General features: G+C 38.0%; 1 protein-coding gene across 1 annotated transcript in view; it reads right to left on the reverse strand.

The window, feature by feature from the left end:
- Window positions 1–1,471: 1,471 nt before the first annotated feature.
- Window positions 1,472–12,155, reverse strand: part of insra (insulin receptor a) — a 62,619-nt gene continuing 51,935 nt past the window's right edge. The window contains exons 13-21 of the mRNA XM_032564724.1: window positions 11,842–12,001; window positions 10,835–10,934; window positions 10,679–10,746; window positions 9,542–9,771; window positions 8,054–8,164; window positions 6,613–6,772; window positions 4,547–4,676; window positions 4,223–4,357; window positions 1,472–3,024 (exon numbers count right to left, since the gene is read on the reverse strand). Coding sequence (XP_032420615.1) covers window positions 2,667–3,024; window positions 4,223–4,357; window positions 4,547–4,676; window positions 6,613–6,772; window positions 8,054–8,164; window positions 9,542–9,771; window positions 10,679–10,746; window positions 10,835–10,934; window positions 11,842–12,001 — 1,452 coding nt within the window. The 3' untranslated portion in view covers window positions 1,472–2,666. The remainder of the gene's footprint in view (window positions 3,025–4,222; window positions 4,358–4,546; window positions 4,677–6,612; window positions 6,773–8,053; window positions 8,165–9,541; window positions 9,772–10,678; window positions 10,747–10,834; window positions 10,935–11,841; window positions 12,002–12,155) is intronic.

The raw sequence follows: 12,155 nt of genomic DNA on the forward strand, positions 1-12,155 counted from the left end.
ATATACAAAATTTACTGTGTGTGCTTCGTTGCTCTCTGCTTTACTAAAATTTGCAGTGGTAAAATCTGCTATAAATGAAAAACATTGTGTGTTTTTTGTATACGTGTCACTTAAATCTTCATCATATTCAAGACGGTGTTTATTTCAGTTTTAAACAGCAGGTGGCACTGTTACACTTCTTAAAGCACTTCACTCAAATCTCAAATAGTTCGTCAATTCAATAAGGGATACTTGATAAACTTCTGATTCCTCCTGCGTGTTTTACCACGTGCTATTGCTTACTTTTATTATTATTATTTTTATTATTATTTTACTGGTTTTTTTTCTTAAAAATTAAGGAAATTAAAAGAAAGTGTAAATCATTAAAGCCAGTTCAAAGTCCTACCAGGTGTGGCTATTACAAGAAATTAGAAATTAACCACCCAGTCAGACCTCTTGCTAAATATTAAGACGGTACAAGCCCTTTAAGAGCCTTCATGATCTTGATTTGGGCCGAAACGAAAACGAGTTTGACAGCCCTGATATATGTGGTTGTTTTACATAAATAATGGATGAAAAAGTACTAGTTACGAAGTTAGATAATCCAACAGCGAAACAAGACATTATGGCTTATAATATGGGTAAAAAAAATTATCTTTTTTCACTGGCAAATTATTTGACTTATAAGAATTATTCATTTAAAACAAGCTCATATATTGTGCTGAAAAGTTATTTTTCATGAAACCTCACCAAAAAGTACTTGGTAAGATTTTGTGTTTTTGCAGTGTAGGTTAATTGGTTTCCCCAAATTGTCCTTAGGTGTGAGTGTGAGTGTGTGTGTGTGAATGGCTGCTTTGTGCGTCTCTGTGTTGCCATGGCAACCTGTCCAGGGTGTGTCCTGCCTCTGCTAGAGATATGAACCAGCGGTTATAGACGATGGACGATGGCTGTTTCTTTTGACTGGAAGTAACATTAGTGTTCCAGGGTAAACCCAGCTAGAATTAACCTCAAATAAAAAAAAAAATAAAAAAAACATCATTAAAGCCTCAGGATTAATAATAATAATAATACACAGGGTGTCCTCCAGTGTATTATAAGCCTGGCAGGCCACCAGTCTTTACTTGTGCCCCCACCAGGCTTAGCATTGCTTTTTTATGTAGGTCTTTTTAAAATGTTTGCATTTTTTAAGATTTTATAGTTGGTGTTCAGGTATTAATCTTCCAATATTTGAATAACACACAATTATCAAGTGATATTTCCAAGTTCCTGTCAACTTTAAACATTTTTTAACTCAAAAACACGACGGGCCGCTGGATGAATGACTGCCGAGCGCCCCAACCACCAGGCTTAGCAAGTCTTCTGGGGGAAACCTTGAAGTAATGAGGTAAAACCAGCCAATCACATCTATATTGTAAAAAGTTGTGTAGCAAATTAACTCTAAAAGACTCAACAGGAAGGCAAAGAAGAAAAAAATGCACATTTGTCACAAATGCACCTTGCTGCATTATTTACTGCACTATTTTTATTTTGATCTTGATAAGATGGGCAGACATTTTAAAGCTGGAGACACCAAACACTCCTCCTCCTGGGCATCGCACTGTAAAAAGACCAAGTGCTGTTGGTTGAGCACAAGTCAGAAAAAAAAGCTAATTAGTACATTTATTTCTGGATTAGAAAAAAAACATAAGAGACTAACATGTATAAACATTATCTAACCGGAAATACCTCAAGAATGACAACATAGCTATGTACAAAAACATCAATATAAGATTTATATATAGATATATTTATATTTCTTGACTTCTATACCCACTAAAATATACCAACAAAGCAGCTATTGGTAAATCTGACGAACCTGTTTGCCAACATGTCTCTGAAAACAGTTTAAATATCCTTCAGCTGTAGATGTAAAAACTCAAATTTATGAGAGAGGAAAAAAAAGGAAGGAAAACAGAAATAACAGATATGTCAATAAATAAAAAATAAAACAGAACCCAAAAGAAGTCCTGTGTTTTTATCCTGTGTGCCATTTTTGGAATACTGCAGTGTGAGGAGGTAAGCCACTTCAGCCAGCTTCTCCAGTGGATCAGAGTTTGTTCCAGGATGGATCATTTTTTGGACCATCCAGCAGAGTCTTTTGTTTCATTTTCAGTTCATCATCCACATGCATTCAAAGACTCAGTTCCATGACGACCGATGTAGGCCACAGACAAAAAGAGAAGGGCACTTTTATTCCCCAAAACGAAGCAACCCGGGGAGATTGAGGGACGCGGCCTGGACAAAAAGGAGGTTCAGTGGGTTTAGCAGCCTTCTTGTTTGTCAAAAGTTTGTTTCACAGTTGAATCCAAAATCCACCCAGTCGAGCACAACATTGGCAATATATATATATATATATATATATGTATCTATGTACAGTATATAAAGTACAATCTTGAACAACAGAGAAGCAGGAGGTTCGTCCTTAAATACAAAAAGTGTCTTGTGGCGTCCGTGCGTGGACTCGCTGTAGTGTGTTTGTGGCATCTGGAGAGAAAACTAAAGTCCTGAGATGTGTGTTGAGGGGTTTCTGAGGACAAAGTGATCAAAGTGTGATCTATCTATCTATATATATATCTATCTATATATCTATATAGTGAGAACAAAAATAGATTTTATTCTGTAGCATGGATGTGGTGTTGCGGGATGTGTTAGGATGGGCTGGACCGCGGCAGCGCTAGTATCCGTCCGTTGGTTTTGCCCCCGTTCATGTGCGTGAAGGGGATGTGGTGCTCCTCGTAGCTGCCCCTCAGGCCCATGGAGGACGCCTCGTCCCTGTCCGAGCACTGCTCCCTCTGGGAGTACGACGACGGGTCCAGGGGGATGCTCTCCATGTTCTCCATGTCCAGGTCGAAGTCCTCGCTCTCTGGCAGCTTGTTGTCCTCGCTGTAGAAGAAGGAGACCTCCCGGTACGAGGGGTGCAGGTCGTCCTTCAGCATCTCGATGATCTCCTGGAAGGTCGGACGCATCTTCGGGTTGTACTGCCAGCACATCTGCATCAGGTTGTGTCTGTGGGACGAGATGGGGAGAGTGAGATTTCGCTGACGTTTAACCCTTTATGACCTAAGTTTCAAATCTCCGCCTGGATATTTTTGCTCATTTTAATTGCTACGACAGTTCTTTAAATGTTCTGAGTAAATATATTTGCCCATTTATCCAAGTTATTCTCACAATTTACCGTCTATTAAAAGAGTGCCCCTCAGACTAATTTCACTCCCTGCTACGGCGGGAGTGAAATTACCGTAATAACCCGATATTGGCTGCAAAGTGGAACGTCTCCCCTTTCAGAAACCGTTGGAATTTTTCAGCAAAATATCACAAAGTTACAGTACTGCAAATTTGGATGGGTTGCCAGCGCTACGTTCGCTCTGGAAGGGTTAAAAATATTAAAAATATATTTATATTATCAAATGTGATAAAGGTGACGTACTATGATTCCTTCACCAGGATATACAAAACATGTTCATTGCATTCTTTGCACAAAATCTCTAAGATTTCAGTCTGATCAGTTTTCCCTGTTTCGGAGCGTCTTGTCACTTTATACTAAATAAGCTGCTGCTGGCCACAACTTATCAACTCAACAGTTTCACTCTCATGTGAAAATAGTCGCAAACAGATGTGCAATTTTACAAATGTACATCTTTGAAAAGCAAAAGTGGAGCTTCCTGCACAACCAACAAAAATGAATCAAGTGGATGGAAGGTCAACAAGAAAACACATTTATTGCCTAAAATGCCATAATAAGAATCCTTTAGTGTACACTTGATCATTTGTAGTAAAGAATGCATTAAAAGGATGAAGTTAAAAATACTTCTGAGTGGAAAATATTTACAGACAAATATTTCTGTAAATTTAAGATGCATCATGTATCAAAAATGTATATATTTTTTGTATAGTTTTGGCTTAATTACTGCTCTGAGTATGTTGTTTAGTCAGAAAATAACATTTTGGAGTCTGTACACTCCTGTTAATTAACTGGCAACTAAATTAGTTGAACGATTATTTCAGTAACTGATTAATCGTTTCAGCCTTACATTCGATACTTCTCCTGACTGAAACTTGTTATTGGCACCTACTTTACTCTGTATTAGCAGAACAACCCTGCTCTTCTTTACACATAAATAAATAAAATATAAAAACAGCTTCCTTGCCTTAATGTTTATATATTATTGTTATAGATATAAACAGGTTTTGTGTGTGTGCTTACAGTCTGTCTGCGCAGTTGTCTGGCCGGTCCAGGAAGCCTCCGTCCATGACGAACTTGAGGACCTGCTCGTTGGACAGGCCCTGGTACGGCTGCTCGGCCAGAGTGCTGATTTCCCACAGCACGACCCCGAACGACCTGGTAAACATAGAGATCAGCTGATTAGACGTTTGACAGACTAATAAATCCATCTGTAAACACTCTGAGACCAGAAACAGAGCCGGAGTTGGTGAATACCAGCAGAGAAAAGGTTTACAGGTTGGTTTTCTGGTTCTGGTTGGGTTGTTCTTGATGAAATGTTGAAGAATAATCTGTGTTTTTACTTACCAGCAGTCTGAATGCGCGGTGAAGACGCCGTCCTTCAGAGACTCCGGTGCCATCCACCTGACGGGCAGCAGGCCCTTCCCTCCCTTCCGGTAGTAATCCGTCTCATAGATGTCCCTCGTCATGCCGAAGTCTGGGAACACAACATGATTGTTAGATTCAGAAATTAAGCTAGAAGGATGCAGAGATCTTCTTAAGATTGAGATATTTCCTGAGTATGACTGGTCTGTTTTATCTACTCCTTACAGGTGATCTATTATGCTTCCTTGAACAGGTGAGGATTGGTCTATGGTCTATACAAAACATGTTCATTACATTTTTGGCTCAAAAATTATTCTTAAATAATGAGACTTTACTCCAGCAAGTTCTGCCTACTTGCGCTATTTAAGCTGCTTTAGGGTAGTTTTGTCACTTTAAATCCAAATAAGCTGCTGCTGGCCACACAGCCAAACTCAACATTTCACTCGCATGTGAAAATGTCTGCAATCAAGACGCGCAATTATACCACCATACATGTTTGAAAAGCAGAAGTAGAGCCTCCTGCGCAAACAACAAGATTGCAGAAAGTGGTTTCTGAATGGCAAGTTAACAACAAAACACTTCCAGTAGCCATTGTACAGCTGACCAAACGTGCTGGAGCTCAGCTTGGGTTGCTCTGCTTGGGGTCCACTGAGGTTGCTAGGTAGCAGCAGAGTCGCCGTTGAATGTGAGTTTTTGAAGTGGCTCCTTGTCCAGACACCAAAAAATATTAACTTTTTGTCAAAAACCCCCCCCAAAAAAAAACAAACCAGCTGGTTTGTTTCTAGAAGCAGAGACCCAAATGGAAGAACAAAAACATGCAAAATATGAACTTTGAATAACCAAAGGAGTTGACTGTTAACTGTGACTGGTAGCTATTCAGGCCATGTATTTTGTAAATCTTTATTTTCCACAGTTTGAACCAGTCAACAAATTTCAAAAAGCTCCAAAATGAAGAAAAAAAAAATCATCCAACATCAGTCTTCATAACATCAGTGCCAGTAATCATTAACTGCTCTCAGAGGAGCACAGTTTTTGGCCGTGTGATCCTGTTTTTAAAGCACAATAACATCGTTGTGCAACTCAGTGCTGACACAAGCAGGTTTTTGAATTTGTCAAGAATTGGGACACATTCTGTGGCACTTACAACCCTAAAACGTTGAGTGTGAAACATTATGACACAACAAGTGGAAAAATGACCTGAAAACTGTAAAGGTTCAAATGTGCTGCAAACTGCAACCTAAATAATGACCCAATGTCACTGAAACAGTTCACATTTTCCTCATGTTAAAAACTTTAAAGTATTTAGTTAGAATTTTACATGCTAGGCTAGGCGTTTGTAACATGTTAAATGTTAAAGAATCAACTGTTTTAAATATAAATTTTATAACAAAGGATGGTTTATGCTGTTTTTAATCTAATAAGAAGATTTCGCACAACAAAGTGACACAAAAATATCATTAATGTTGTTGTAGGATATATATATTTTTTGCCATAAAGTTGGAAACTATTAGTCTGTTTTTCATTGTCCACAAATTTCACCACCCCACAGAAGGAAATGTATTCGCCTCCTTTCCTGCAAACATTTTATATTCTTCTTTATTTTGAAATCTAAATACACAAATTAAACAGAGCTCTTTAAAAATGGCAACAAATTTCCCAAAGTAGAGATTTATGAAAATCTTTAAGTTTAATTAAGTGTTATTTAGCTACACTGAAGGCAAATATGGCTCCTAGTTTAAAGACAGTAGTTCTTTAAAGGCCTCAGGAAGACTGATAAGTTTCAAAATGTTTATGAATGAGAAATGAAACGTCTTCAAGAAACAATGAGCTCAATGAGCTTTAGCTACATTGCAAAGAAGAATGGGTAAAAATGAAATCTGTAGACGTGTGAAAGCTATCTATCTTCTAATTTACAATACATCTCCATTTTATGTATATTGTATAGACATAATTAAGAAAGTACATTTTTCACAGATTTCATGCTGCCACCAGAGGGCGACATCAGAAAGCTTTTACTGCTAAACCTACAGCCTCCAAGCAAAACGTACCTCCTATCTTGACTGTGAAATCGTGAGCCACCATGCAGTTTCTGGCTGCCAGGTCTCTGTGGACAAACTTCTTGGCGTTGAGGTAAGCCATGCCGTCTGCGATCTCGGCGGCCATTTGGATCATCTCTTTCAGAGTGGGAGGTGGACGCCCCGGGTTATTCTGAGGGACAGGAGCCATGATTTTAAACATATGATCTACAGCAAGCTGGCCTGTTTTCCTGAAATGCTCTCAGCTAGCGCCAGAGGTAACTGTTTAAATCTTCTGTCAACATCCCTCAGTCCTCTGCCCATTCCGATGAATGTGTTTACAGACATTAAACCACAGTTTCCTTGAACATTACACTGGCAGTGATTTAAGTACAGATATTAAAACATCCAATGCAAATGTTTTTGCACAAACTGTGGAAATAATCTTGTGTTTCTCTGCACTATCTTTCATGATGTTGCAGTCAGAGAGAACGCTAAAACGAAAAACTAAGCTAAACCCAAAGAACAATAAGGTTCAAAGGAAAATAGTGCCTTAAAACAAAACACTGATACACAAGAGGAAGAGAGTCACAATGATGTATCAACATCACTACAAATAGATACAAAGTATTGATATGGCTTAAAAATAAAATCTCACATTTTTTCATACCAGGTCTGATTTCCAATCTTAACAGATTATTTTTTCTTGCTTTCCTAGTAAGTAGTAGTTTAAATGAGAAAAAAATCTTCAAGTTATCAGGATCTGACGTGACCGGCTCAGTCCAGGTGGTTCTTTCTTCGAAATAGACTCAGTCGTTTGAACAATCGTTTCAAAGTCCAGCTACTGGTAATAATTTGATGCTGATGTGTTAAAATATGACGCGTTTTCTTATATGTAGAGCCAATAGCAGAGCTTCACAAGATGCTCAACATTCCTCTCTTCATATTTTTTATCTTTTTGTGTTCGAGTCCTCATAAAATTGCTACTTCATTCTCCTAATATGACTTCACTCTTAAAATATTATGACTTTATTCTCATTTTATTAAAAAGAAAATCTTAGCCTGGCCCTGATATTCTCAAAAGCCCAAATAAATAGAAGGTGTAAAAGACGCTTGTCAACAAGATGGCGGCACTGGGTGTGCTGACATCACATGTAGTTCAAAAATTAAATCTTCAAAAGCCAAAAATTTGATTAATCAATAAAACAGGTTAAGTGTCTTTAGCGTCTGAATTCTTCATTAAAACAGGGCTCTTATTTCAGAGATTTTCAGTTCAGAAAATCTCATCAGTAGATTCTCCAACTCATATTCTTGTCTTTAAAAGTAACATTTTCATTCGGGGCTAAAAATAAAAAGAACCGTCAGAAATTTGAATTTGTACAACCAGGGCTGGGACCGGTGGTGTATTTTTTCCACAAAAAAGCAGAACTGAGAGGAAGAAACAAAACTAGCGAGTGAAACCAAGATGTGCTACCTCAGCGTCAGGCCGCAGAGAGCGCAGGTAGCTCTTCAGGTCTCCGTGGGTCATCAGCTCCATCACCACCAGCGTCGGCTGGCCCTTCGACACAACGCCCATCAAGCGGACCTGAGAGGAAACAACATTAGAGAGCATTATAACTTCATGTGACGCATCTCTTATCTTATATACTCAAATTCAAGACTTTTTAAGACCATAACAAATAAAATTTAAGACCTATCTCAAGCATGTATTAGCTTGCTACTGGTAGCCTTAACTGTGTTGAGTGACACTAATGTAGTGAGCAAAAATGTCTGGGCATGACTAAAACGTTTGCCTGACAAAAAAGAAAACTACAGTAGATAGACTATATGAGATTGAATAGTCCTGCCATGACAAAAAGATCTGTTATTAATGTATTTAAGCCATAATTTTCAATAAACAAATTTAAGACTTTTTAAAGGTGACCTATTGTGCGTTCTTGAACAGGTTAGTATAGGTCTATGGGCTATAAAAGAGAAAAGCTTTTTTTTGCACAAAACTATTCTTAGATAATGAGATTTTAGGCTAATTAGATCTGCTAGTTTTGAATTTCTTACAGAATGAGCTGCTTTAAGGCGTCTTGTCACTTTAAATCCAGATAACCTGCTGCTGTCCACAATGTTCACACTTACATGTGAAAATGGCTGCAAACGATGTGAAATTACACAACCGTACATCTTTGAAAAGCAGAAGTAGAGCCTCCTGCACAACCAACGAGAATGCAGCAAGTGGTTTCTGTATTCTTTTGTCATCAACAAAACACGTGCAGAATTTCCCACAGTGTATTATAAGCATAGCGGGCCACCAGGCTTTACTTGACCCTCCACCAGACTAAACGTTGATTGTTTATTTTACTTTAATACATCAGTAAAGCAAGTCGTGTTAATCAAGGTTTATATATAATAAAACATTCTATATATTTAAAAAAGATAATGGGATTTGATTATACATACAAAACCTACAGAAAGGCTAGTTTTATTTAGCGCACAGCTATATTTTCTTTGTTATTGATGTTTTATTTCTCAAATTTCTCAATTTTTAGCCTTTTTTTTAACACGGTGGCTCGACTGGTGGACTTCCCTAGCACCTCTACCACTGGGCTTAGCTTGTCATCTGGGGGAAACCTTGACTTGTCTTTTCTAGTGGCCATTGTACAGCATATAGAGTGGTTAAAAACAGCTGACTAAATGTATTGGAGCTCATCTTGGGTTGCTAGGTGATGATGGAACTTTGCTAGGGTTGCTAGGTAACGGGCTGCTGATTTGTTGCACACTGGAGATTTTTGAAACAGCTCTTTTTCCAGACACCAAAAGAGCTTTTTTTTTTTTTAAAGCACTTGGGGTTTTAGAAGCAGAAGAAACCAAAATGAAAGTATAAAAACATGCAAAATTTGAAGATGAGTCATTTTAAATAAATAAGACTTTGTAAGTATGTGCAGACATCCTGATGTATCAGTTTCTTTACCACATGGTGGCAGCTGAAGGCCTTCATGACTGACGCCTCGTTCAGGAACTCGATCCTCTCCCTCAGGCTGGCTGACTCGTTCACCGTCTTCACCGCCACGTGTGTTTCGCCCTCGCCCTTCACGATGTCCTTAGCGATGCCCTCGTAGACCATGCCAAAGGAGCCCTGGCCCAGCTCCCTCAAGATGGCGATCTTCTCACGCGGCACCTCCCACTCGTCCTCCTCGTACACTGCAAACACATTTCAGGTTTTACAGCCTTCAGTTTCAGGGGAATACAGGAAGGCAGGTTAGAACAAGCCGGAGCAGAGCATCTTCCAAGTTTTTATGAACACAATTAATGTCAAATTCTCTGATGTGTCGTATGAAGCAGCCGCTGCGATTTGATTTATTGGGGTTCAGATGCTTTGATGGCTCGAGTTCATGTTAACCATTTAACAGATAAAACTGAGTAAACAATTCTGCAAGCTACTGGCAATGATGTTCTGCACCAACATCTAAAAATGTAAACAGATTAAATCAACTGAAGATGATTTACAAACAGGAAACATCTGGGAATTTCCGCTGACAATGAAACATATAAATGCCTCTTGAAGAACTGGGAATCTGACAGAAAATTTAGCAAACAATGACATTAAATACAAATACAATTAGTTGACCAGTTTGTTCTTCAAGGACCTTGAGATTAATGGTTGAGTTTTTTACATTTTTGTTATTGTTTTAGATAAAACAAAGTTTAAATCAAATATTTGGTGTTTTCTCTGCTTGATGAAAATTATTTGACCTTTCAAAATCTTTTCCATCACAACCAGAAGTGTCACACATGGCTGTTTAAGGAATAAGAAGCCACTCACTGCGTCATTAAATAACTTGTTGCCAGGCAGTAACTATTGATTAAATCCAGTTGGTGACTGTTTTTATTTTTATTTTTGGCCATGCAGTGTATATATTAATTTAGCTGAATGGTTGTTTTTCTTTATCTAGTCTATGAATCAACTTCTTTGTTGAAGTGAAACTCTTTAGAAAACACAAGCAGCTAATGCTGTTGATTATTTCAGCTCCATTTAAACGGGATTCACTGAATGAGGCGCTAAAATCCCTGTGCAGTTAAAGAAACGGCTCGAACTCTTTCTGCTCACCGTCATTAGCGCTGAGGTACTCTGGGTTTGAAGAGGCGTAAATGGGTCCGCTTGGTCCTTGTGTTTGACTGAAAGGAAGCGAACAAACACCTTGAGAAGACAAAGTGATAAAAATACATAAAATAAAAGACTGAAAGGGATGCAAGAGCTGCGCACTTCTTCCTGAACACGACGAATCCTGCCACGCCCAGAAATATCAGCAGGACAAAGCAGATAATCGGCCCGATGATGATCTTCACGATGGAGAGAGGGTCGCCTGTTCAAAACACACCGGCACATTTCAGGTGGGAAAGAAAACACTCAAAGACGCGATTCACAGGCTGCTAATTATACATGAACCATGCCTGGATGGACACAACAACAATCATTTTTATCTACATTTTGAAGACTTTTGCTGAAGCTCTAATTTTAGAAGAATTTAATTAAACAGATGTCCTATCATCTTAGGAAACGTAAGAAAAAAGCACTTTTTAAGTTTAGTTTTTCAATTTGTATCTAAATTTGGTAATAATCTTCAATGATCTGAATTTTAGAGAGCAAAATAAAAACAAAAAAATTATTCCGTAAATCACATTAAAAAAACAAAAGATTTATTACTGACCCCAGATCAAACTCCAAACAATAATTAGGAAACATTCTAAATCTTTTTAGTTATCATCATTAACATATTTCTAAGTATTTTAATTACCAAACTGCATTCAATTTTGTCTTTTTTTAAAGATGTTTTTTGGCACAAGTAGTCATTTATTGCATAATAATTTGGTCACATGACCTTGTTCTGAAGAGGAAAAACCCTTAAAATGTGTGTTTCAACAAGTCAGAAACCCCAAACACACCGGGAATCAAACCATATCTTTGTTTTAGTAGAGTAAAATTTTTAAGCACGTTTTTAGATTATGGAGTAAATATTTGAGTTTGTAAAGAAAAAAGCAGATTCTCTCTCTGTATGGTGATAAGTGATTCATTCAATAAATATTTTCTTCATGTTTCACTTTGGATAAGAAAATTCCCAGTTACACTGTAAGAAATGTGAGCTTTACTCTCATTTTTTAAAACACGCTGCTCCTATTTTGAATGCAGCTGTACTTTTTGTCCCTCATCTCCTCCGGTAGTTTTCATGAAAAGTCGTCTCTGAGCTCCGTTTTTCTTCCACAGACACTTACTCGGATCCTGGACATAGAAGTACGAGGGCTCGGTCCACGACCCGTTTCCAGCCAGCGACGTGGCTCGGATCCTGACCGAGTAATTCCCAGGATGCATCACTTTCAGCTTGCAGCCGCGGGACGCTTTGTACATGTTTCTGGACACGCAGTGGGGCAGCTCCTGCAAGGAGGTTTGGAAAAATTAACGGTTATTTTTTATTTTTTCTGATTTTTAAATGTTTATTTTGACTTTTATTTTGATATTTTACGCTTTAAAACTTCATATTTACTTTCCCTAGTAGAAAAACAACATGTATGATTACAAAAACATGTTT

Source organism: Xiphophorus hellerii, chromosome 6 (genome assembly GCF_003331165.1).
Source record: "Xiphophorus hellerii strain 12219 chromosome 6, Xiphophorus_hellerii-4.1, whole genome shotgun sequence".
Taxonomy (NCBI): domain Eukaryota; kingdom Metazoa; phylum Chordata; class Actinopteri; order Cyprinodontiformes; family Poeciliidae; genus Xiphophorus; species Xiphophorus hellerii.